Raw genomic sequence first — 25,938 nt, 5'->3', positions numbered from 1 at the left:
GATACCAGAATTTTAATTTTGAAATTTTAAATTTGACCTCTTGGAACACTAAAAACACATGCATCAACTGGGTTAGAGGTAAGAGTTTGTTGTGTATATGCATTTACAAGGGAAAATAATTGGTCAAACGCTCTATGCTTTGCAAAAGTGCCCGTTTTCCACAAGCAGAATGTAAAAAAGGTGAAAAAAAACATCAAGGAGGTGGATGAACTCTTGAAAACATCGAAAACAACGTGCTCAATGCCCACTCACAAAAAAATATGTGAGGAAAAGGGCGCATGTAATTAGCTTCCGCCGGATATGTGCTAGGCGTCTGCGCTTCAATTAATTTCAGCACCACCGTGCTGGACAGCTCCCAATGTCACCGCACAGAACAAGGGAGTCAATGGCAATCATTTCCAACAGCACGGGATCAGCCCCTGGGAAAATTTTGCAATGAATGATTTATTTGGAAGTAGATGCATTAAGTTAAAGCCTCCCTGAGAAAATTTAAGTTTTGTCCCCCAAGAATTCCTCTTGATAGCTTTTGGTTCCTGAATGTATATTATTGTTGGTGTGTACAGATCAAGGCACTATTTAGTCCACTATTCAGTGCAATAAAATTGAAAAACAAATTTTATTTGTTACTTAACATTTTTGTAGTTGCAACATGCAGTGGTGAATTTAATGCACTTTTTGGTGTTGAAGAAATGCATAGTTGAAATGATTACTTAAATGGGTGGAAACAAATATGTTGTTGTGCACACAATGGAGAAAAAAGATAAAATAAAGCTTTTTTCTTGATGAACATAAATTAGCTGAGCTGTAGGCTGGTTAATCTAGTCAGAATGAATTATTTCTTGCGTGGGGCTTAGTGACAAACCTCTGAAGCACTGAACAGATGTTCTGAACCACCTGTTAGATGCTGACGCTTTCAAAGTGCATATTGTGAGATCCTTAAAAATGATTCCACTGTTATCTCTCGATGATGCACAGATAAATCACACTCGGAGATGTTCTGTGCAATATTGATAACCACTTTTCATTACAAATATAATAAATAAACGGTGTTATCTGTCAGGAAATTAAATTAGGTATGCTGTATGTAATTATGGTTGGTCAACCTTGAGGTCCTATCTGATTTACAGACATGCATTATGTGTGTAGGAGAGACCCGGGAGTTGTAAGAGTATCAGTTTGGCCAATTAGAAATGAGCTACAGGGGAGAATCTTACATTGACCACCACCCATAAGGTGACCGCTGTAAGTGCCTGTTTGATATTTTTTTCTTAAGAAACATTAGTTTGATGCATAGAATCCACTTAAGCATTTTATCTACATTTTGAAAACTAGAAATATCATGGCTGAGCAGACATGAAGGGTTGTATCAATTTCAGCACTTTTCAACACTTAAACTGGATCCACAAAATGAGAAACATTACATGGACACACTTTACGAGTCGTTTGTCTGCATTTTATGCATTTTTATATATTTGTTTCAAATTTTGTTTGCTTTTTTTAATAAAAAGATCATACACATTAATGTTTTATATTAGTGTAACAGTGGAAAGTGAGGGAGGCAGCACTCTTCCCTTACAAAAATTAACCATGGTTTTACTACAAATAAAACCAAAGACCATGGTTACTATAGTTCAACCATGGTAACCACAAATGAACCATGGTTTTTGTAGTAAAATTGTGGTTACAATACAATACCAATGGTAATCAACACTTTTACTACAATGTGGTTGTAAGGATTGGCCTTATTTTACAACATTTAGGGATACTGTGTATACATCTGTAGGCCTAGTAGATTAATTTGAAGCATATAAATATTGTAATATTCTATCAAAGTTTCAGAAAAGTAGCAAAAAAACAGTTGCAGACCTGTCAACAAAATGTGTTACACTTCCCGGTCTCACGTACACAGAAATATAAACTAATAATATTTAGTACTCCAATAAAGCTTGATTAAACCGAATTGGACTCCCAGCCTGTAAACTGACAAACAGTCGCAGAAAAGCTTAATGGTAGATAACAAACAGCGAAATGATCGATAATTTCTTGCTGTTTTATTGGCGCGTGGCTGCGCATCAGAACTCATCGATCACGTGCGGTCGCTGTGGATGCGCGCGAGCAGGCGGAGGTGACGGGTTGTCTGTGAGCGTCGTGATGACACATTTACATGGAAAAACACTTCCAGAAATGGCAGCCCAAATGGTTCGGTGCATGTCGCGGTATGTACTTCGCAAGCAAGAAAAAAAAATTGTGCAGAGCAGATGTTCAAACAAGAGGATATGCGCAATTAATGCAATTAAATGCAGCTTGGTTACCAAAATACTGGAGTAGGTCTGAGTAAAACACAATGTGTTGACTTTTCACATGTAGATAAAACTAAACCAAACGTTAAACGTGGTCTTCGTCGTTTTTAACAGTTGTTTTTAGTAAGTGGATCCATTTAAAGTGACAGACAAAAGGTGACAAATAAAACATTTTGTTTAAACGTCTGTTACTTGGTATTTATTTTGCATTACATGGCTCATATTTGAATTTGTTGTCCCATTATCTTAATTTTATTTTATTTCAAAGTGGTGGCCATATGGCAAACATTTAGTTAAATGGCATACTAATGAATACACGAATGTTATATATCAAACTAAATGAGAACCTGAATCAGGTGAAACCTCAAAGTTGTTCCGTGTATTTTTATCAGGAGGATGGTGGTCATGTACGATAGTGATTTCTAATCAGTTAAACTGACAGTGTTACAACTCACCTTGTGTTACAGCACTCCCCAATCCAATATCAAATAACAGCTGTGTAAATATATATAAATCCTAAGAGAGCCACTGCTTACTTAGCTCCCCAGCAGTAACAGGTTCCTTCTAGATAGTGTTTGACTTCACAGCGCTGCGCATTTGAACTGTTGCTCTGAATTGGATTTGAGCTTCAGGGACCTTTCTGGCTCCTCTTGTTTGGTGTTGATATTTCAGAGTGATATTAGACTGCAGGGTAGCCCTGTGTAATATTGTGGAATCTACTGAAGCATCATCAAGACCTCAAGGGCCTTTTAACGCAGCCGTTTTCACGTTGGCCCCTAACCTTGAAGATGGCAATCCGCTTTTCCACATACGCATTTTCCAGAGTAGGTTGGACATCAAAACGTGAGAGAATCTGCGTACAAGCGATGGCCATTTGTGGCTGCTTTTGAAGTGCGAATCAGTCAATGCCAGTGACAATCTAGCAGTGGGGGACGTGGAGCTGTGGAGCAGCTGTCCGCTGGGGGACCGGAGGCGATGGGAGGGGTCGGTGAGAGGCCGACGAGGAGCATAAGGCCTTAAACCAAATCTGCTGGTTCATTGTTTGCTACAGAAAGAAAAAATAGTAGCGATTAACTATTATACTTTATCTAACATCTTTAAAATATGAAACTTATAAAATAAATCAGTTACAAAAATTATATATAAATATATGTTTTTTTCCCAAATCTATGTTTATAGATATATGCATATATAACATGTATAACATATATAAATATATGTTTTTTTCCCAAATTAATCACTAGCAAAACCTTCACTGACGTCAAATATCCTCAAGTTTTCGACCATCTAGTTCAGAATGCAAATGTTTTCCTGTCTCCAAACAGACACTTATTCATGGTCCAATGTGCATTCGCCTCCACGGAGAGCTAAGCACACGGATCACAAGGGTATGTAGGCTAAGAAGCTCGGCTTTCCTCTCGGTGAGAGAGTGTCTGTTAGGCCGTGCAATTGAATTACAAAACAGGAAGTGAGCAGGACTAAGATTGTGCACAGCAGGGTTCGGCCGCAGTGGAGGAGATGGTGCATGTATCCTGTGCAAATCAGAGCAGGTCTTGGGAGAGATATTGCGATATATCTTTTCCGTTCTAGTTTTAATTTCAGATAAACATCGACCACGGAGACTTGTAATGAATGTAGAATGCGAGTCGATATGTGCATTTGTCCATTATGTAACCATAACCATTTCTGTGGGTTTTTTTCAGGTTTTCACTAAACAACTGTGAGGAGAAGCATTGACATCATCTCTTGGTGGTGTGTGAGTATGAATTAGCTAATGCATCTTTAACATTTTCACTGCAAAATAGAGCTCAATATATTGTACGATATTAGTGTGTGTGTGTGTGTGTTGATAGATAGATAGATAGATAGATAGATAGATAGATAGATAGATAGATAGATAGATAGATAGATAGATAGAGATATCTATATATATATATATATATATATATGGAAACAGCCAATAAATGGTCAATAATAACATTTTTATATCTATATATTCTATAAATATACATTTTAATATTGACCACTTCTCGTTATTGGCTATAACATATAATAATTAAATACAACTATAAGCTTATCAGTATCAGCAAAAATGTCATTCTTACTTTTTTATTTGTACTCCAACATAAATCCTGACTTGTGCTGCCTACCTAAGCCCTACCTATTGAAACAATGCATTGAACCCTTTCGTCCTGGTTGCCCTGGTTACGGACACTTATCAAGGAGAGGTCTTAAAGATCAAACAGGTGTGGTATCCAGTTGTCACGATCCTCCCGTTGCTATGGACCTTTGTTCGATGCTGAGCACAGGTGCACACCAGTGCCGCGGAGCACGGCGAGTGTACACAAAAACACAACGGAGGGAAAAAAACATTTCGCCTGAGCACTGCGGTGCCATAAACTGCCCAGCGACCTATCTGTGGAATGGGGGTGGGGGCGGAAAGGAAGGGGGTTGCAGAGTAAAGTCTGACTGAAATTCAACATCAGAGGTGGGCCCAGCGAGGTGCCCTGACTGACGGCGAAAGCTCGGGTTCACAAAGACGTATCTACTGCTCTCCCACTAATCGATGGCTAGCGCTCCTCGCAGTTCACCCCAGGAAACTCCCCGCTAGCAGGAGTCACCGCACTTCCCCCACACAATAGCACACAGTAACGTGGCACATATTGTCATGTTGCTGTTTTTAACACTCGTTCTCAACCATCACTCAATTCGCGGCAGCTGTCTCCACCACCCTCTCCATCCCTTCAGGTTTTAGTACTAGAATCTCTTTTTCGCCATCCAAGTGTTTTGATAGCGGCAGGTGGCGTGACACATCCAGGAAATGGTGTTTAAATCTCACTGAATGCAGCCTAAATGTGTATAATTAAATTTCTACCTATTGATTAACAAGAGACGTGCCTGTTCGGAAACGCACAGCATATTGAATTGACGATGATGACTGTAAGAGACAATCAGATTCGATTTGAGCACAACGGCCATGAGGTCATCTGACTTCATTGCGACAGTCTGCAGTTTAGAAAATGGCAGAATTGATTTTTGCTGCTATAAAAACAGGTTCAGATGGTTTGCCATGGATGTACAATCGAGGTAATGTCAGCTGAGGAAATCGTAACTGAATCAGAAGGTTTGCAACATTGTGTCTCTTTAAATAGACCAGACACTTTCCATATAGAAAGTTTTAGATGAAATCTGAATGTGTTTTTATCTAAAAATGGGGAGTTCTCCCAGACAAACATGAAAACAGCAGATATGCGCACTCTCATGGCTGCCAGTTACCTCAAACTGAAATTTTTCAGCATCCCTCTGACAGGCAGATTGGGGGGTGCGGAGCAAATTCACCACCTCCACATCTCTCCAATTTCAGCACTGTAAAATAAAAGGAAAAAACAGTAAAAGGTCGTTTTGACTGGGCTCCTGGGAGAGAGCGTGTTCAGGTAATTAAGTGTAGCTTCACTCAGCCCCCTTGTAAAGGCAATTACCGTAAATCATATGCTCTTACCCACGTTAATTACCGAGAAATTGGTCTGTACACCACTGACTGACAACCACACTGCACATATTTACAACAATAACAATTATCCGATGTACCGTTACATCTGTAACAGCTGTGGTCAAAACAGATGTTGCTTGTGAAACGTAACCAAATCTATTTAAAGAGGGGGAGAGGGCTATGTTACTAATTTAACTATCGTTTATCATGGTTTTAAATTCAAATCACAGTTGCTTTTGTATTTCAAAAGAAAATTGTATATCAAAACTAAAGTGGTCACAGAATATTGCATTATTTATCATGTATTATTGGCCATAAATGAATTTCAGATGCATGCTATATATATATATATATATATATATATATATATATATATATATATATATATATATATATATATATTGCTGATTTAAAATGAAGAAACATTTAGATATTTTTAAATAATACATTTACTTTAATAAAAAATTAAATATTTGTAAAAACAAAATTAACATATAAATATGTTATTTATTTACTTAAATTTAATTTTTACTCAAAGTGTTACTCTGATCATATACTTTTTAATGGAAAGAACTGCATTCAAATTTGAAAAATGCAGAATACCATTTTCACTAGTGGACGCCACTGAATAAAACCTGTTTCTTTATTCCACCAAATCTTTACTGTTAACTTAAGAAATTTGATTTAGTCCTAAATTACAGCAAGTCTGATTCCAGACTGTAAATTTCTTGTCTATTGTAGATTTGTAACCACAGAAACAGTGTTGAGGAACCACGGGCACAGTTTACCCATCTGATCAGCAGCTCTCTCAGCCCCACCCAGCAGCACTCAGCAAATCAGCAAAGAGAGAGAGAGAGAGGGAGACAGAGCGAGAGAGCGAGTAGGAAGTGGGAAGTCACCTCCGTCACTGTAAGTCACCCACCTAATCAGCTCAGCTCAGCGCCTGGGGAGAGAGAGAGGGAGAGGAAAAAGAGTGAGAGAGGTAACAATTTTAAGGGGTGACTGAACAGCCACGTAAGGTGTTCCTGCTATGTTCCCTCAAAGGACGGGTTCACTGGATGTAAAGGGAATCAAATTAGGAGAGGTGACCAGCCAGGTTGGGGGCCGACGTGACGTGTTATTGCATTCCACCACCATATTGCATTTTTTTTTGGTGCATTATTTGTGTGCTGTTTGGTATTGTTTTTTGTGTGTGCTTTTGGGTCCCCCTTGAAAATGAGATGTAGCATCTCAAGGGGCTTTCCCTTAATAAATTCAAATTCAAATTAAAGCAATATGTCAGGACGATTTTTTGATGCATAGTTGGAGTTAGTGAGCAAACAAGCAAGGTAACTAGCTATATGTGTTCTCACAGACTCACACTAATTTTTTTTTTTTGAGGGGGGGGGGGGGGGTGCAATATTGTTGCCTTCTCTGCTATCAAAAAAAGCTGAAATCACTGCACTCCACCAATTTATATATATATATATTTTTTTTTACATTTTTAATGTTCCATTAAGAAAATAATTATTTAAATACTTTTTTTACAATAATATCAATTGAATTATATAATAATTCAATATATCTATGGGAAATTTATTTATATAATTACATAATTAAATAGACTTTTTTTTTGCTATGTTACAAAAATGACTGTTTTTTTCTTTTACTGAGGAGCAAGAACAGATTGCTTATTAAATGTTCAGCCTTTTCATGTAAACCTTCAGTATTTGCTTTTTTTGTTTTCATAAAAATCATAAAATCGAAAACCAATTCATATCTGAACTCTGGGGATTTATTAATCGCTCCAGATGGAAAAAGGTGCTTTCGTAGTTACTGGCTGAATAATTGCTTTTTTTTTTTTTTGCAATTAGTCATTATCAGCGTTCCACATCTGCCGTGGAACATTTTCATTTAAACTTCTGAATGTGAGTCGAACACATCTTCGACAAGATTTCTAAGCTAACTGACATCATTATCTGCCATCTCAGCTCCATAATCGGCTGCCCTAATGCATTTTTTAATAGTTTTCTTTCCCAAATACGTGTTCCACACCTGAGTAGAGAAGGAAAAAAGTACCATCTATTAAATGAACATCTCGTCATCTGCCTGACCAGCTATTTCAGGTCTCTCCATTAGCAAGACACGACGAATCCATCTGACGTCCAAACTGTCATATCCCCGAGCCTATAAAGATCCCTATAACATGCTCAACAATCCAAAAAAAAGGAGACAATTGATTCTCGCCTGCCAAGAATGATCGTAATAAAGTTTTACAAGCATGACGAATCCCCGAGGTTATGATCTATGCACATTCTTAAAGGAAAAAGATTTCTCTCTCTTCATCGAATTATCTTTAGACAAATGGTGGCGACAGTATAATTGGACATTAATCTTAATTCGCGTGTTACAGGAGCTGAATTGAATGCTCCTCTTGGCTGGACACCGAGCTCTTTCTCTCCGCGCGGTGTGTTCGGTTTTTCTAATTGTGCCCGGTGAAAGGCGGCCATCCTAAACTGAAGAGCATAATTTAACTGGCCTTAATAAAGGATTACTATTCAACGTAGAGCCCATTATTTTCCAGCTAGACTCCCGACCGGAGATAAATAGGAACTGTACTCGCACCTTTTTTTCTTTCTCTCACTTGCTCCCACTTCTCTGGAATCTTAAGTAAATATATAAGTGCGTGCGGAAACGGATTTAAAGAAAATGATAGGGGATCGAAGCAAAAAAGGACGCCTCGACTTCATTCAGACGAACTGAGGAGCCTATTATGGCTAATATGTTTTTTTAATGGGAAAAACCATAGTTGATCCGAGCTAATTTCCCTTGTGCAGCTTGGGCTCTGAAAGTAATCCATCACCTCAGTATGAGGCGGTGGCGGCGAGTAGCCACGTCTCTAATGAAGCTCTCCTTCAGAGGGCTAAAGAATCGTGCTGTCAGTCTCCGCTCAATGCCATCTCCGACACAATGGTCTCCCAATTGTTGCTTTCTCTTTGTATGTGCTAACCCAAGCAGGGCCTTATACAAAATGAATGGGCCGATGTAACCTTAGCTTTGACGGTCCCCTGCCATCCCAAAACACCTGTCAGTCACGCTTTTGTTGTCGGCGCAGGTGAGTTTGACGATGCGCACCGTACATATTTCTGAATCTCACGGTTCATATTACGTGGCACCAGGCGCTCTGTGACCGAGGAGGCTTTTCGGCTGGATTTTGTTGTTGTTTTTGTTGTAGAGCCCTCCGCCCTCTGGACTGAAAGGAAATAGAGTGTTTCTTTCAGAGAGAAGGGGGCACAATCCCGTCGCTCGTGTCTTCCGAGGAAGGTAGAACTAAATGCACTCAGCTGTCCTTCGTCAAATGTCACTATCAAAGGTCTAGGATGTGTGTGTGTGTGTGCGGAGAGGTTTTAGCGTAATAATGTGCAAGCTATAAGAAAAGGCCAGCTCACTGCACCTTTCCTGCCTCGCCTTTGCTGTCGCTCTCTCTTCCGTGCTTTGATCTGTCATTTAAAACTGATCACTTCATTATCCCCCGAACTGCGGGTGTTATGTGGGAGTCGTGAGCATGCTTAACCGAGTGCTTTCTCGTTTATGACCGGCTTTTATACCCATGGGTAACTGCCTCGGTGGCTAATGGTGATTCAGGGAATGCAGGATTGATGGGAATGGAGTTTAATGCTTGGAAACACTAACTGTGGGACAAGTTTGGATCAAAATATTTGGTTTTAAAGGATTTTGGACCAATAAGATTTGGTGGGCAGGGCTGTGCAGCGCCGGCGCTCAGATTTATATGGTCCCGCTAAATAAAATTAAATAAAATTGCATAGAAATAGTAGAGTTGGTAGAGGGTCAAAAATGTACTGTAAATGCAAAAACAAATAAAAAAACTTAGCAAATTTTTTTAATTTTATTTAAATTAATGACTCTTGTCTTCAAACAACTTGACTAGGTAGAAAATTTATTGCATTAAGCTGAGCATTAACAAACAAAAGAAACACAAAAACAAACAAATAATCTAAATGTCTTAAGCACAAAAATAAAAATTTATTTTTTAAAATATTATTTTTTTTAAATATTTTATTACATTATTATAAAATGTAATTATACATTGCAAAATACATAGTTGTATAATATATCAAATATATTTATAAATTATAATAATACTTGATATAATATCATATCATAGGATACATATAATAATGCAGATTTCTTTTATGTTTTATGGCCAGTAAATATATTTAGTCATATTTTTGTAATATTTGAATGTAAATGTTGTCTATTTTTTATATTTATTTATAGATAAATATTTATATTGGTGTACATAATTTTTTTTTGTTATAAATAAAAATGTTTGTAAATAAAAAATATTTTCTCCATTCCTGTAACAAGGACAAACATAGATAGAACTGTACTTTAATTCTTCATGTTGCCTGCCTTTCTCACAAATGCTTGCATTTCTTCTCTATTTTTCAAAGGTTTCCACTTGTTAACCATTCGTTGTGTGATTCACACCTAAAGCTCTTTCCGGACCTTTTCAAGCAGACCTGTTACTTGAACTAGGGGCTTGCTGGCTGAATCATCTTTTCATTTTGAGCCTCATCGGACCGAACACAAGGACACGAGGTTGCCACAGTAGCCTTCAGATACGGGCGACATTTTGCAGGGTGTGTGAAGTCTTCTCAATGGAAAGGGCAGGTATGCTTCAGGTAATACCACATTATGAGCTCTCATCGGTCTTGGATTTCTCTGGATTCACGCTGGGTCGCTGGCGAGCTTTAGCTCGGGTTACTTCTGAAGCTAAAAGCACACATATAGAAGAGCTTTTAATAAATATTCATATTCATAGACAGTAAATCAATTCCTTCACCTATAAAACGTGTTGGGCATGCTTGAGGGTTATATTCCAGAACAGCATCCAGCATATTGAAAAAAGATCACTGAAAGCCCTGTCCGCCAAGATATTGAAGTAAATCTCAATACCTCCCACTAAAATTAAAAAGACGACTCCATTTCTAAAGATACCAACTTCCCTTTCAGCAGATGTTGGTCTGAGTCGCTGTGGAAGACTAGTGATTTTGTTGTTGTTCCTTCTGCTTTCTGACAACAAGTCACAGTCTACCTCAGCGACCAGGTCCAGTGGCTAATAATGTAGGTACGCAGAAACCTTCTGACCAAACGAGAGACTCATCTGTGACCAAATGCGTTAGTTTTCCCCTTCATTAGACAGGTAAGTAGCATCTGATTGTTACTTGTAGCTAACGCTCATAATTAACCGCATTTTGGGCCCGTGAACAATGCAGCTGATTAAATGGCTTTGCTTAAAACCCCTGCCGTTTTGAATATTCAAAAAGCGCTGTTAGCCATGTCTTTTTTTGTCCGTGTTTGTGCATCCTGAACTATACGAATCCAATTCAGCAGAGAGTTGAATTATTTCTGTTTTAGCAAACGTAGCCCTGTAGGACGCGATTGCGCCGACCAACTTAAGGTGAATGTTTCTGTGTAGGAGGCTGATATGTTTCAAGGCCTCGAGCTCTGAGTTGATCTTTTATTCATGCAAAGCTTGTTCACTTCTGATGAAGCAATTATCTCACAAGCAAATCGCTTTTGTGTCGTCTGTTAAATGCTATGCAATCGCATCAATATTTCTTTCAAACTGATTAAAAACCTCATCCTGTTACCTGTTCCGAGTTGCCTCTTTCTTCTTTTCCTACACAAGTTTGCTCACTGCATGTAATCATGCTTCCACCTAAATCAGACACACTCCTGTTGCTTTATTAATCAAATCGGCCGAGGTTATTAATCTAGTTCCTCTTAATTAAGAGGCCATAGATAGGTGAACTGCAGCATTTGTAATGGTATTGTGCAGCTGATGGATACAGAGACCAATAAAAGCCTTCGGTAATGGCTTCGCTGTGACTATGAATATGCATTAGCCCAGAGAACGATGAACAATGAGAGTGGGTGTTACCTTCAACTCTCACCGAACGGTGTAGGATGTTTCCATGGCGACCACCATGGCAACGCAGTGCTGAATTACTAGCCTCGGCCTTGAGAGGGGCTGTTGTCGACAATACTCGCCGCCTGCTTTTATCATGCTAAAACTATAGAGTGCTTTAGGTTATTACGACTCCATTACTTTAAGAGTAATTCATTTAATAAGATATTGGTCCTCCCAAAAAAGCCCTTTCAGGGTTAGGACGATCCAGGGATTGATCCGAATGAACTCGTTCAGTGTTATTCAAGGGGGGAAAATGCTTTGGAGATGGAGAGAGGGCACCATTTTCATTTGCAATGATGCTCCATATTATGATCAAGTCTTTACCTTGGTCCCCCGGCCCTGGTGATGGGTCAAAGGATTTCAATTACCACCGCACGAGCTCTCAATATCCTGTTCTGCCGAGCAAAGGTTCAACAGGTTCATCAGCTTATAATTCCCCATTGCACCTAGAAGACCTTGGTTAAATATTTAAAAAAGTAAATAGCGTTTTCATTTTGAAACATACAGCACTGGATATAAGATGACCCATGAAGGCTTAATCGAAATTATTGAAGTACAAAGGGGAAAAAATCTTAATCTTCCTTTTTGCTTTTAATTGCTTTTTACTTACAATAGTAATGGGATCGTTGATTTTTCTAATGATTGTTTTCAATTGCATTTTCATTTTGAAACACTGCACTGGTCATAAGATGGCACTTAAGGTTTAATAGAAATGATTAAATTGCAAAGGGAAAAATCTTAATCTTCCGTTTTACAATAATGGGATCATTGATTTTTTTTTTAGGTAGTTTTCAATTGAATTTTCATTTTAAAACACTGCATTGGGCATAAATTATTAAATCAGAAGGGGGGGGGGGGGGGGGGGGGAGATTGCAATCTTCCCTTTTTACTTGACTTACTAACAGTGACTGAATCAATAATTTTCCAAAAATACAAATGAAAAAAATTAAGCTTCCTTTTGCCATTAAAAAACGTAAGAAAATAAACATTGGATTAACCATGAAATTTTGAAGTAGATTTTTTTTCCAAACATATATTATCATGGTAATATTTTCTTCTTTTTTTTTTTTTTTTACAGTGCTTTCTTCATTTTTTACATTATTTATTAACAATAACAGAATCATTAATTTCCCTAAAATCCTAATATTATATAGTGAGAGAAAGAGAGTTTGTGTGTAACACATGAAATAATAAATGCATTAAAAATCATATGAATAAATTAATTTCAATTAAGGGTCAAAGGTTCCCCATGATGCTTTGTAAAGGCACCATGTAAGGCGATGTTTTTATGGTTCATGTAACCCTGTGTCTTAAGAAAATCTGTAATGCAGTGTTTTTCTTATCAAATCGAGCTAATAAAAGCTAATAAATCAGACTGTAGGCCTATAATATTAACAGGATGCACAATGTATTATGCAAGCGAATAGCACAGACAATTCTACGTAATGCGTTCAGGATCATAAGTGTCAGAATTACAGGATTAAATCTTTTGAGTTGTGTGGCAGCTTTAATGTGTCTGAAAGGCGAAAGCAGGCTTGTTTGAGAGGATGTGTCAGAAATAGCAGACTGCCTCTCACAGTCCCCTGAGTCCCTTGTAATCATGATGGGCAGTGATTGTGCAAGAGCGCCCCCTGCTGTACACTCAGCAAACCTGTAGCGCCCAGATGCAGACGCCCAAGCCTCTTTAAAGTGATTTTATAATTAATACAATTACGAAACACCTTATTATGCCTTCATTTAACAAGATTCTACACAGTTTTTGGATCAACACGAAGTTGAGACTCTAAAAACTGTGCTCAGAAGTATTGAATATTTATACCATGACACAATGCCAAGGCGACGTAAGGGAGCGATGTCGCAGATAAACCCGTGCCAACTGCACTTCCTACAGGACAGCTGCCATCAGTTGAGTGCCCAGCCGTGAGTGAGCTGCCCACCATCTGATGGCTGGGACGATGACAGGAACACAGAGTGCGACTGGGAGTGATCCATAACACACACACACACACACACACACACACACAGAGAGAGAGAGAGAGATTTATGCGCATGTAGTCGCCTCTCTGTCTTTCTTAGGGTTTACATGAAGACACATTGTCTGTAGTCGAATAGTTTTCGATTACTTGCTATTTAGTTGTAACATAACTAAGGAATTTCAAATTCAAAGCAACTTTTCTCTTATGATAGATGTCATTATAGATCAGTGGTTACAAATAAGGTGGATACTCTGATTTAAAAAAAAAAAAATTAAAATAATATATTTATTATTATTAATAGGTCTTAACTGAAATGTTTTGTGGTGTCCATTTCGCCCTCTTGAATTATAAATATGGTAGGCCTATTGTTTGTTTGACTGTTGTCCGTTTAAGGTATTCTATAGTCTTTTCTTGTCATTGCCTAGGCTGCATGAATTTAAAACAAAGAATTGAAAAAATAAAAACTTTGTACTCAGACAAATTAAACTACATTGATATCTTATATGTGCTAAGCTACTGAGCTATGCTTTAATTCAACCTCCCAACTTTTCTCTTTTTTTAACAAAATGTGCTTTTTACCTTGGACTGTGTAATATAATTTCAACTTCATCTTTAACAGCAATCAAGATGTTTTTAACATTTCAAAACACATTCTCATGTTAGCAGACAATTACACTTTCACATGTGACCAACAATTCCTCAACAAATATAAAATATCATTATGAAATATTATCAAAATATTCAACTGACGGAGGTGACAGATCTGACGGTGGTGACGAAAACCTGAATTTGTTGTCATTTTAACTATCAAATTCATTGAATCAATCAATTACTGTATTAAAACAAACATGTTATTGTTTATAAAGCTTTTATTCAAGAGTCACATTTAAGTATTTTGATATATTATTGGAGCACAAAATCTGACAAATTTGGCACTTCTTTCACAAAACAATTCATGAAGTAGCCATTTAGTTTTTTTCTGTTGATACTAGATGCTATGGAACCTGCTTCAGGAGAATAAAATGATCTAAATAGTTCAAATAATTTCCTCAGAAATCAGAAGATGGTGTTGACATATCATGGTTGTGTCCAGGGAATATTAACATTAGGATTTAAAATATTTTAAAACTATAAAACTGACCAGAGCCTGACAGTGATGACTCTGCAGAGGAGGAATGTGGCAAGGGGGTCCTTTAGAGTGACAGCTGCCCCTGATATTCCCTGATTTTATTACATTTTAATGAATGTCTGACGGTATTGACAAAATGTGGAGACACAACTTTGATATGAGATATTATTAAGTGCTGCTTTTCATAAGACAATAATGATAAAATTAAATTGAAGGGGATAATTGTGTTAAATACATTCTATTATTAATTCCCATAACATTTACAATTGAAAATATTTGTTATTTTTAAACTTAATAGCAGTTACAATTGCTGGACATGTTTTGTCCCATGTCTCAAGAATGACTGAACTGTTTTGTCTCCTGAGTCCATAGAAACACTTCTCATACAGAAATCTAAGAGTAAACACTGAACATGATATGATTGAAAAACTGTTTTGAACTTGATACAATTTAAGACACCTTTAAGTACTTAAAGTCCTAAATCTGAAAGACATGGGGGACGTCTTATTTCTTTTCTTATTGCACATAAGATTATTTTCCAGAAGAATGTATGCTGAACATCTGGATGGTTTTAATTTGAGTTCAAACCGCCAAGAAAACAGGCTTTTACTGAGAAACTACTCATAGAATATGTATGACAATGTGTTTGATGGGATTTTTTCCAGATGTATCTCAAAGATGCATCTGCTGTTCAAGTAAATGATGTTATAATATCACTTTTTATATATTTGTGTATTTCTGTTGCATCATAGTCCCGAGTTTCCAAATAGCCAGTACCTTGTAATGAAGGATGAATTTTAGAAAATTAAAAAAAATAATAATAATAATAAATGTTAAAGCCAATCGAGTCTACAATTATGTATACTGTAGGTATATTCTTTCTTATTTTTTTCAAACTAATAGTGAGTATAAACATATTTTTAATATTTTCCTCTTTCATGACACTGCAAAAGTGTAAAAAAAAAAAAAAAAAAAAGGAAATGTGCAGTTATAGCACAGATGATCCAACTAATGCAAGTGAACCACACCCAACATACCAGAAGGTTAATGCGGGGAAAAAACTATTTCATATGCTTACCTATTAATAGTCTGTTGATTCATTCTTATTTACTACAATACATGTTTGTCAGTTAAATTATAAAATGTAAAAAAAGAAAAAAAACTCACTGTAAAATTATAATGTAGCCTATTATATGACTCATGTGGTAAGTTCAAGGTTGCTGTGTTGAGTAAGCTGAATTGCCCTTAATATTTTCCATCTATTATAGAATAATGCTCTGCTGTTATTAATATTCTGCTGCAATTCATACTCTATCTAACAATCCACTCAGTATTCAAGAGGTTAACTTGAATAAAATGAATCATTTTGCAGCATGGCTCATGGATGCCTAGCGGCTAACAATGCTGAATTGTCAATATTGTTTTCACTTTCACTTACATGTCACTGAATATACCAGGGCCTGGCAAAACAGACCTTGTCAAGCCTATTAATATGCTGGAAGAGAATAAACAACTGAGTACCTTTATCCCATACTATATCCACAGCCATATCACCCTGTAGCCCAAGACTGGTTGCCCACTGAAGCTAAGCAGGGTTGAGCCTGGTCAGTACCTGGATGGGAGACCTCCTGGGAAAACTAGGTTGCTGTTGGAAGAGGTGTTAGTGAGGCCAGCAGGGGGTGCTCACCCTGCGGTCTGTGTGGGTCCTAAGGCCCCAGTATAGTGACGGGGACACTATACTGTCAAAAAGCACCGTCTTTCGGATGAGACGTTAAACCGAGGTCCTGACTCTCTGTGGTCATTAAAAATCCCAGGATGTCTTTTGAAAAGAGTAGAGGTGTGACCTCGGCATCCTGGACAAATTTCCCCATTGGTCTCTGACCATCATGGCCTCCTATCATCCCCTTACACTGATTGGCTTCATCACTCTGTCTCCTCTCCACCAGTAAGCTGGTGTGTGGTGGGCGTTCTGGCGCATCATCCAGGTGGATGCTGCACACTGGTGGTGGATGAGGAGACACCACCCCTCACAATGTAGAGCGCTTTGAGTGCTTAGAAAAGCAGAAAAGCGCTATATAAATGTAATGAATTATTATTATTATTATCTGTGGTTCATTTTGGGTCCCATTTACGTTTGTACTACAACATCTCTAAAAATAATAACACAAATAAAACAAATTAATTTGGCTCCATGTGTTCTCCGCATCAGATCACTGCTTTCAAAATGACACATTTCTATATTAAATTAGCATCAATAGTGGCTTGGTTTAACTACAATAAGTCAATGTTGTTATAAATATTGTTACTGTATTGCTGTTTTGCAAATGTTTACAGTACCGACAAAACATAGCATTTATCGCCATGGCATTATAAGCTTATCTATTCTGAAACATGAGTTAGTGAAGTAGCTGCCTGTGTGTGTGTGCACAAATATGGAGGCCCATTTCTGCCACAGGATAAAAATGAAAAAGGTCTTTTAATATTATAATTCTAACTTTCCCCTCACATTTATGAGAAAACACAATTGTGAGATGTAACCTCAGAATTGAGAAAAAAAAGTCAGAATTGCAAGATACAAACTTCAATTGTCAAAAAAGTCAATTGTGAGATATTTTATCTTGCAATTTCTGACTTTTGTTCTGAATTCTGAGCAAATCGGTCACAGAATAAAAAAATAAAAGGTAACTGCGGCTTTTAATTGGACTAATCCTGAATATTTTTTCTTTGCCATTCTAAGTTACCTCGTGTAATTCCGACTTTTCTTCTCAGAATTGCGTCTTGCAATTATTCTGCTCAGAACTGATAGAAAAAAAGACAGAATTGTGAGAAATTAACTCAGAACTGTGAAACAAAGTGTCAAATTGTTTTTTTTTTTTAATCCCGTGGCAGAAACAAGATTCCATACAAATCTGTTTCTTTAAATTATTTATGACTCAGTCTCAACTTCTGACCATTTTGACTCATCTCAGCACTACAAGAACTTGAGGTTGAAGGAGTCATCTGGCAAGCATTAATGTACACTAGATTGTGTAAACCACAAAATCTGCTAAATCATAATTGTTTCGCTTTTTAAATACTGTCTGGAAAGCCCTCATATATCGTGACAACATGCCCCACCAACTGACTGTAAACATTCAGTAGAGTAAGCGTACAGACTAAATAAGAACTGCCACAGACAAAACCTACCCTAAAAATATGCCTCATTATAGAGAGGTCATTATAAAGAGTGACTAACCTCAAACTCTTCCTCTTTCCTTCACGCATCTGCGTCATGACGTCAGAGATCAGCTGACTGGTTTGTTTTGCTGAAGACAGGACGAAGCAACGACACGCAACTGAAATATACGATTTCGCCTTATTTAAACCCGATTAAGATCTGTTCAGAAATTAGGCAAGTTTGTTTATAGAAAACGGTGTCTAATCTCATTTTAAACATGCCTTCGGAAAAGACATTTAAACAAAGGAGGACATTTGGTAAGTGCACCGAGTTCATATCATCAGAGAATCGCTTTTCTACTGTATTTCTTATATATGCATATGACTTGTTTACATACGCCTATGTTTGTCGTTTACATTTGTAATGCTATATACAGCAATATCTACCTGAATATTGTAGTTAAGTAGAAATGTAATACACGCATCTTATTATATTACGACACGAAATGTATGCGATATTGAAAAATAGGTGCTGTTGTTACTCTACAAACAACCCAGTAACGTTAAAACTGTGTTATAAGGGTGTCGGCCGTGCCTGTTCAGACTATACAAACATACAGGCTACAGACTCATGTCCATAACATAAACAACATTTATGCCTAATGTTCAGCATATAACGTTACCAAAACCAGAATCTGTTGCTATGTCTTTGTTTGTTTGTGGGCAGATGTTAGCTGCAGGATTGGGGGATGGGACTCGTCGTTTAAGGTTATTTGGAAGGACTCGAGTAAACAAACGGTGATGCCGAAAAAATGTTGGTGATATTTCAATAGGGACTGTTCAGATAACATCGACATTTTCTTAAAATAAAAAGGAGTCAGCATTGCGTTCAATTATAGGCCTGTTTGTATCGACTCAGAGTTATCTTTTTCATAACCGTTACCACCACTGATCTATAATAGTTGTTTTCCATCCCTTTTTGGGATTGAAGTGGAAAAATAGCTAATAACATTAATGAGAGACATTGTTTGTATTCATAATAACGTACTTGTTTTATCGATACTGTAATGGAGTTTTTACAATTAGGCCTGTGTGTAAAACAAATGAGATATCAGCCCGTAAATAACCTAAATCATCTTCAGACAATGTTGTGGCAATCGGCCCAAACAAGCTCATGTTAGTAGCGACGTCTTTCTAAAGTAGAATTAATTTTTAATAAAGAAAAACCAAACTCGCTCATGATTTGAAGCGAATTGAACTGGTTCTGGAGTCGAGTTTTAATGAATATCATTTTTACATGAGAAGTGTAGGCCTAAATGATAATTATTTGTTTTTTATCATATTTAGGTACAGTGAATGCTTTTATTAGTACAGCTCAATAAAAGAAAGGATAAACCGGGTGTTCAAAACGAAACTAAAGAACAAATTTTGCTTAAATGGGTGAGGTTTAGTAGTCAGACACCAAAAGTTACCACAGTTGCGTTTCATACATCAGCAGCACGTGCTGAATTTCACGAACCATCACAAGACCTCATGGTCCCCAGAAGTTTTATCTTTGTTCCTTCGTGTCTTTAATTCTTTGGAAACATAGTTTGTTCTACAATATCAATGCAGTGCTGTTTTTATTTTATTGTTTTATGGTTGCTGTCTTGTCATGTCATGCTGAGTCATGTCTTTTGTGCAAAGTCTAGTTAGCTTGGTACACAAAGGCCTGCCTTGTTTCTTTTTCATTTCTGTTCATTAAATCGTTAAGAGAAAATAGTGCGGAACAAATGCTTATTCAACAAAGAAATAAACTAATATACCAAGCAATTTAACTGGGAAGAACAGACATAAACACTGGAGCCATTGTTGAGTGTTTACTTAAAGGGACAGTTGACCAAAAAATTAATATTTAGTCATATTTTATGCACCGTCAAACAAATTCAATTTAATTTGGAATAGAACCTGCTTAGTTTCGATGCCCTTCCTTGTTCGGTTGAAACTGAACCACAGTATAGGCCTAACAAGTTTAGCGTGGGCCTGTTAAACACAATTAAACTTGGTCCTTTGGAGAATTGATTGATACTTGAGACCCAAACCCATATCCAGCTCAGTAAAATGTTTGTGGTTTAATGCATCCTGTATTGTGATCTGCTGTATCTAATATCCGCTCCAACTTCCTCTCTACAGAGCAGCGGGTGGAGGATGTACGGCTGATCCGGGAACAGCATCCAAGCAAGATCCCAGTAAGCAGATTATATTTGTGTCTGTGGAGCTGGAGATGAAGATTAAAATTGATAACCAATTAAAAACCTTTGCACACTTTATAGGGGTGACCCCGAATAGTCGACGATTCAATGCTTTGATTGGAGGAGCCTGATTCGACTCCAAATCTCACATTCGCGGGGTGTTATGATCATGCCATTTTGGAAATATGGGGGTGCTCAAATCTTTGATTTCACATAAAACTACCAGTTTTCTCCCAATAAGTTAATATACAGCCTATTAAAATAATGCTGTAAATAAGAATCTGAAAAGAAAGAAGCTTCAAATAAATATTTTAACATGCGTGAATAAATCCAACCACCCTTATAGATTTAAGTTTCACTTTCCATAATCCGTGACGGACAGAGGAACATCTTGGCGGCAGGGATTTAAATCTTTAACAAGACTCAAGTTGACACAGGCATAGGGAAAGACTGGGTTTTTTCAATCAGGTAGGGTACAATTTACCGATTTCAAAACATTTCAGCCGGTTTATATATTGTATATCCAATATATTATTTATCTTGTATATGATGCATTTGGTTGAGTTGCCCTGCAGTAAAGCGCTTCATTGAGGTACAGTGATTATTTCTTCAGCGCGCGCAGCGCCAGCAGGACAAACAACAATGAATGCAGAATATTAATAACTATGACTGGCACTGTCATATACATAATATTATGATGAGAACACATCCACAAAAGGAGTTCATTCAGAGCCGCGCAGACACGTTCATGACATGTGCATTCGGGGCATTTTGTGCAGATAGCCTATAAGTCGTAATATTAAGTGTATTCTATAGGCTATGAGATAAATGATGAGTTAAATCCCTTTGATTAAAAACCTGCTATCAAAAGCTTCATTCTACTGTTCATCTTTAGCGCGCGCAGCTCAAAACAGAAATGCAGAACATTAATAAACTGTCATATACATAACGTTATAATGAGAGCACTATTTAAAAAAAAAAAAATCTTAGGGTTTCGCTGACGTTTATCTTTTAATCAAAACATAAAACATTATTTACCTCGTTTGTATCTGTGAGTCGTCCGTGACACATTTTCCCTGTGTGTTAACGTCAGTAATTATGACTGCGTCTGACTTGACTCCTGGTCATGTATTTTGCCCTGCCCCCAAACATATGATTCGATTATCAGTCAAATATCGGCAAGATTCGAAAATTCCGATTAGACTATGAAAATCCTTAGTCGGGGACACCCCTACACACTTAGTATACAAGTGTTGTAAAGTTTTAACCAGTGTAGACCTTTTATAATTGAATATTGTCATTAGAATATGGTCATATTTGCCATGTTTGAGGATGTTATGATTGCATTTTATCCATTTATCATCACAAAACACTAGACTAAAAGGATAGTTCACTCACTCTAAAATGAAATTGTCATAATTTTCTCGCCCTCATGTTGTTTCAAACCTCTATGACATATGTGACTTCTATGGAACAAACTAAAACAGATATTTTCACAAATGTTTCAGCTATTTTTTAGTTCAAACAATGATCGTTAATGGGGTCCAAAACAACTTGGACCCCATTGACCTTTGTTGTATTGATGAAAAAACACTGAGACATTAGTTAAAATATGTTCTGTGTTCCACAAAAAAAAAAAAAAAGTTTGGAGCAACATGAGGGTAAGCAAGTTAAATAATGATAGAATTTCCATTTTTTTTGTTGAATTACTTGAACAAAATCAGATGGCCTTCAGATCAAGGCAGTGATGTAAGTGTTTAAAACACGCTCAGCTGTGTGTATTGAGCATAATAGGTCAGTCTTATGGATAATCTCAAAAGGAAGCTTGTCAATAGACCTAGTAAAAGAGATGGCATATGAATGTCTGCGTTTGCATGTATGTATAGGGCCTTTACCAGCCTCTGTCATTGTAGCCAGGTGTCGCCTCTATTGATAATGCCTCAGGGTTATCAGTCTCAATTGTTATTCAAGCTAATCAGGATAAAGTGGTCAAACTACCATCTGCTAAATAGACAAAAACCACCACCACCCAGTGCAACTCCTTTGAATGGGAACGTTTGGACAGACTTACTGAATTATTTTGTTTTAAATTATTCTAAAACTTAAATTAAATGTTCTTATATTGATGCGTTGGACCACAAAGTGGTGGAAGAAAAATATAGTAAATGTAATAAAAAAAAAAAAGAAAAATACTGTAATTAAAAATACATACACCCCTATTGTTTACAAATTTGGGATCAGATTTTTATTTATTTATTTTTTAAATTATTTAAAAATGACAGAACAGACATTTATTTAAAAAAGATTTGTTTCAAACAAAAGCTGTTCTTTTTAACTTTCTATTTAAAGACTCTAGTATACATGCCTATCATTGTTTCCACAAATATTTATTATTATACTGAGTCGCAAATATATAAATTAGCATGATTTCTGAAGAATCATGTCACACTGAGGACTGGAGTAATGGCGCTGAAATGCCAGCTGTTATCATAGGAATAAATTACATTTTAAAATGTGTTATAATAGAAAATAGTTGTTTTAAATGTTGATAATATTACTGTTTTACTGTATTTTTGATCAAATAAATTCAACCTTGGTTAGCATAAGAGAGGTGTCTTTAAAACATACTGACTCCAAATGTTTGAACAGTAGAGCACATACATACTATGTAAACTAAAATAAATATGCTTATATGCTAATGTTTAGCTTGTTGGTTTTGTTTCAGGTCATCATTGAGAGATACAAGGGAGAAAAGCAACTGCCGATTCTTGACAAAACTAAGTTTTTAGTTCCTGACCACGTAAACATGAGCGAACTTATTAAGATCATCAGGTAACACCAAACAAATGTCTTTTATCTCTTGCCTTTCATTATAATTTCTCTTTATCATTATTATACTTTGCTAATGCATCTCTGGTTCATGTGCATTTCCAATAGGAGACGCCTCCAGCTCAACTCCAACCAGGCTTTCTTCCTACTTGTCAACGGTCACAGCATGGTATCTGTGTCCACCGCCATTTCTGAGGTCTACGAACGCGAGAGAGACGAGGATGGCTTCCTGTACATGGTCTACGCCTCCCAGGAGACTTTTGGAACTCTGTGTCCTCAGTAAAAAGAAATGGCAAAACGATTGGCTTTCACTCTGGGACAATGAAACGACCTACCCTGAACTCTTGTGATCTCTCCCTTGCAAATATCCCTATCCCATTTCCCATCCCCATCCAAACAGGAACCAACTGAACTTTTAGTCATTTGGCTCACCGATCCCAGCCATTATCCAAAGCTAAATCCTAACTTCCCACATCTCAGCCCTTTAACCTTGGCTCCCTCTAAATAATTTGAGTTTTAATAATGGAAGAGACGTCAATTGTGTTAAGGTTGTAGGACAGGTTATGGGTAGTTGGACTAATGATCCGGATTTACTCAACATAAAGCTTGAATGAAAAACTTCTGGGTGTAGAGATTGAACCATCTTCATTTCTTAGCGGTTGAATTTCCGAAATGGCATTTAGTGCCAAATAGAGGTTATCCATCAGGTTAATTTTAGCTTGGAGGGGTCGCGTTGCTGCCAACGTACTCTGGTGACCTTTAGCCCCTCCTGCTGTTCGTCGAATCTCTTTATTTGTTCAGTTCAACAGCCTTTCCTTACCTGTCGGTGTCTAACTGTGTTTTCCGCTGTTCCATTTTCCTGTCTTTTCACCTCCCCCTCGAGCTTTTTACTAATTGGGTCATGAGCGTTGAGGTTCTTGGATTTCACAACTTGATCGGTAAGTCAAGGTTCGAAACGACGTCCTACTTGCCTTGTTGACATTTTGAAGTATGATCCAGTGGGACATACCTGAGGAAATAAATAGTAAGCAATTTATAATACAAGAATTTCTGCTTTGATTGTAGTGTGAAGCTTTAAAAGGAAGGAAAATAATTATATTCAATGGTACATTGAGCGAATGAATGTGGCTTTCGCGATTGTGGCCCAAGGTAGACAGGGCAGCTCAATCACGGACACGAGCGCTGCCCGAACATCCTTACTCTTTTAGGTGCACGCTTTTAGACTTTTCAATTTCATTAGAGGATTATTTACGCCTTTATAAATACATAACCGTGAGCTGTTGTACTCTTTCCGTCTGTATGTCTTACAGTAAACTGTACAGATAAAGCTTAGATGCCTTTTCTCCTGAGCATTTAATTGCCGTTTGTCTTGCTCTTTTTTTTAAAGAGATGTTATTTTTTCGTTGTTTTGTTCTTGTTAAAAAAAATTCACATGTGCTACTGTTGTGCAATTTACAAAAGCGACTGTTTTGTTTGAATGAGAGTTTAACTTTAAAGGATTGTCAACCCATTATTGAACTAAGCTCGTTTGTATTTCTCCTGCTCAGATTTACAGCAATATCACACTTCTATTTCTGTCGATATTTTAAAAATAAAAGAGAAATATGCATCCTGTCTGGCATTTTCTTGAATACTTTTTTCTTAAAAACATCAACCTTTAAACAAAATTCTCAAAAACATTTTAATTAATTTTTAAAAAGTGTCAAAGTGATACATTATACAAAAATTCAACAATCAAACTTCATAAAACATTCACCTCGGAATACAAAATGGCTGCGTCAGCATTGTTGTTTCAGGCCAAAAGATTCCTGCGATAATATTAGACAATACATACAGCATGTAGTAAATCAGGCGACATGCATAGCCAGCGATGCAAGATCTTTGTAATTTATAAACCAAAATATCACCATTTGCTTAGAAACATCAAAAATGTTTGGCAATGACAACGGAATGGCATCTATTGGCTAAATGTGCTTAATGGTGAAAATCTGACCTTTTTCGTCACTTTGGAAAATTTTTAGACTAATGTAATTGAGAAACAACATGGAGAAAGACACTTTTTGACCTTTGTAGTGTGACATACTGAAAACGGTTTCAAGAACGCTAGTGAATAATAAAAAAAAAAGCTTTAGCGGTCTCAAGTGCATTGACTGTATAAACATTTTATCTTAAACACCTCTATGACGAAGAGAATGTAATAAAAAAATATAATTCAAAAGTAGCAAACACGTTTTCAAAAACACCGATGTTAACAAATACGCCATGATTACAACAAACAGGAATAACACATGATGATTAAGAAGATTTCCTGTAGTCAAAAAGCTAAAAAAAAAAACTCGAGATTGAAAACATTTTCGCTTTCACAATTGTCAGCTTCTCCTTCCTTTCTGAACATCCAGAAAAAAAGACTGCCGGTATCTTATTCCCAAAGAATGACCATGAGCAAAAAGACGTGGCCAAAATTGCACATTATTTGGCGAGCAAAATCTTCTCGTTTTGCTTCCAAGAATGACATGTGCAGCATGATCTGATACACTATTGATTGCTCCACAGTGAGACGAACAGCGTGAAGAACACAAAAACAGTGAATTCTTCTTTGAACTTCCCTTTACTAAGATCCACCGTGAAGTGATTCTTTGGCACAAGGCTTTCATTGGAAGCCAGAACTGATGGAACTCCATCACTCGATCCTCCTGTAAAGAGAAACTGCAATGCCTTTGCTCAGCGGAGTCTCACATCAAGCGTCTTTACACACGGAGGAAGGTGCAGGTCCAGACCAGTTAATTCACACCATTTATTCCCCTGAGTCCTGGCTGTCTGACTGTGGGGAATATTTCAGACGAAAAGTCC

General features: G+C 37.0%; 2 protein-coding genes and 1 long non-coding RNA gene across 3 annotated transcripts in view; 1 reads left to right on the top strand and 2 right to left on the bottom strand.

Annotated features, from left to right (window-relative positions):
• On the bottom strand, positions 1-18,140 carry LOC306866296. The gene is made up of 4 exons (XR_013783935.1): positions 18,108-18,140; positions 6,579-6,733; positions 5,577-5,666; positions 1-3,345 (listed from the first exon to the last, which is right to left on the bottom strand). It is a non-coding gene; the product is annotated as an uncharacterized lncRNA (long non-coding RNA).
• LOC306866295 (microtubule-associated protein 1 light chain 3 beta) lies at positions 18,120-24,850 on the top strand. The gene is made up of 4 exons (XM_079411389.1): positions 18,120-18,346; positions 20,201-20,256; positions 22,985-23,091; positions 23,197-24,850. The coding sequence occupies exons 1-4, from the start codon at positions 18,307-18,309 to the stop codon at positions 23,369-23,371; spliced, it is 378 nt and encodes a 125-aa protein (XP_079267515.1). The 5' UTR covers positions 18,120-18,306; the 3' UTR covers positions 23,372-24,850.
• Positions 24,753-25,938, bottom strand: part of LOC306866294 (zinc finger CCHC domain-containing protein 14-like) — a 42,429-nt gene continuing 41,243 nt past the window's right edge. The window contains exon 13 of the mRNA XM_079411388.1: positions 24,753-25,938. Coding sequence (XP_079267514.1) covers positions 25,883-25,938 — 56 coding nt within the window. The 3' untranslated portion in view covers positions 24,753-25,882.

The sequence above is a fragment of the Barbus barbus genome (genome assembly GCF_936440315.1).
Source record: "Barbus barbus genome assembly, chromosome: 48".
In the NCBI taxonomy this organism is placed as follows: domain Eukaryota; kingdom Metazoa; phylum Chordata; class Actinopteri; order Cypriniformes; family Cyprinidae; genus Barbus; species Barbus barbus.
Note: the sequence above shows the minus strand (reverse complement) of the source record. Positions and strands in the feature narration are given on the sequence as shown.

What these genes read in the sequence shown, in the direction of transcription:
- LOC306866295 (XM_079411389.1), top strand. Translation starts at nt 18,307, where the DNA reads ATGCCTTCGGAAAAGACATTTAAACAAAGGAGGACATTTG. An exon ending in AGCATCCAAGCAAGATCCCA is followed by an intron (nt 20,257 to 22,984) that starts GTAAGCAGATTA and finishes GTTTTGTTTCAG; the next exon opens with GTCATCATTGAGAGATACAA. An exon ending in GAACTTATTAAGATCATCAG is followed by an intron (nt 23,092 to 23,196) that starts GTAACACCAAAC and finishes CATTTCCAATAG; the next exon opens with GAGACGCCTCCAGCTCAACT.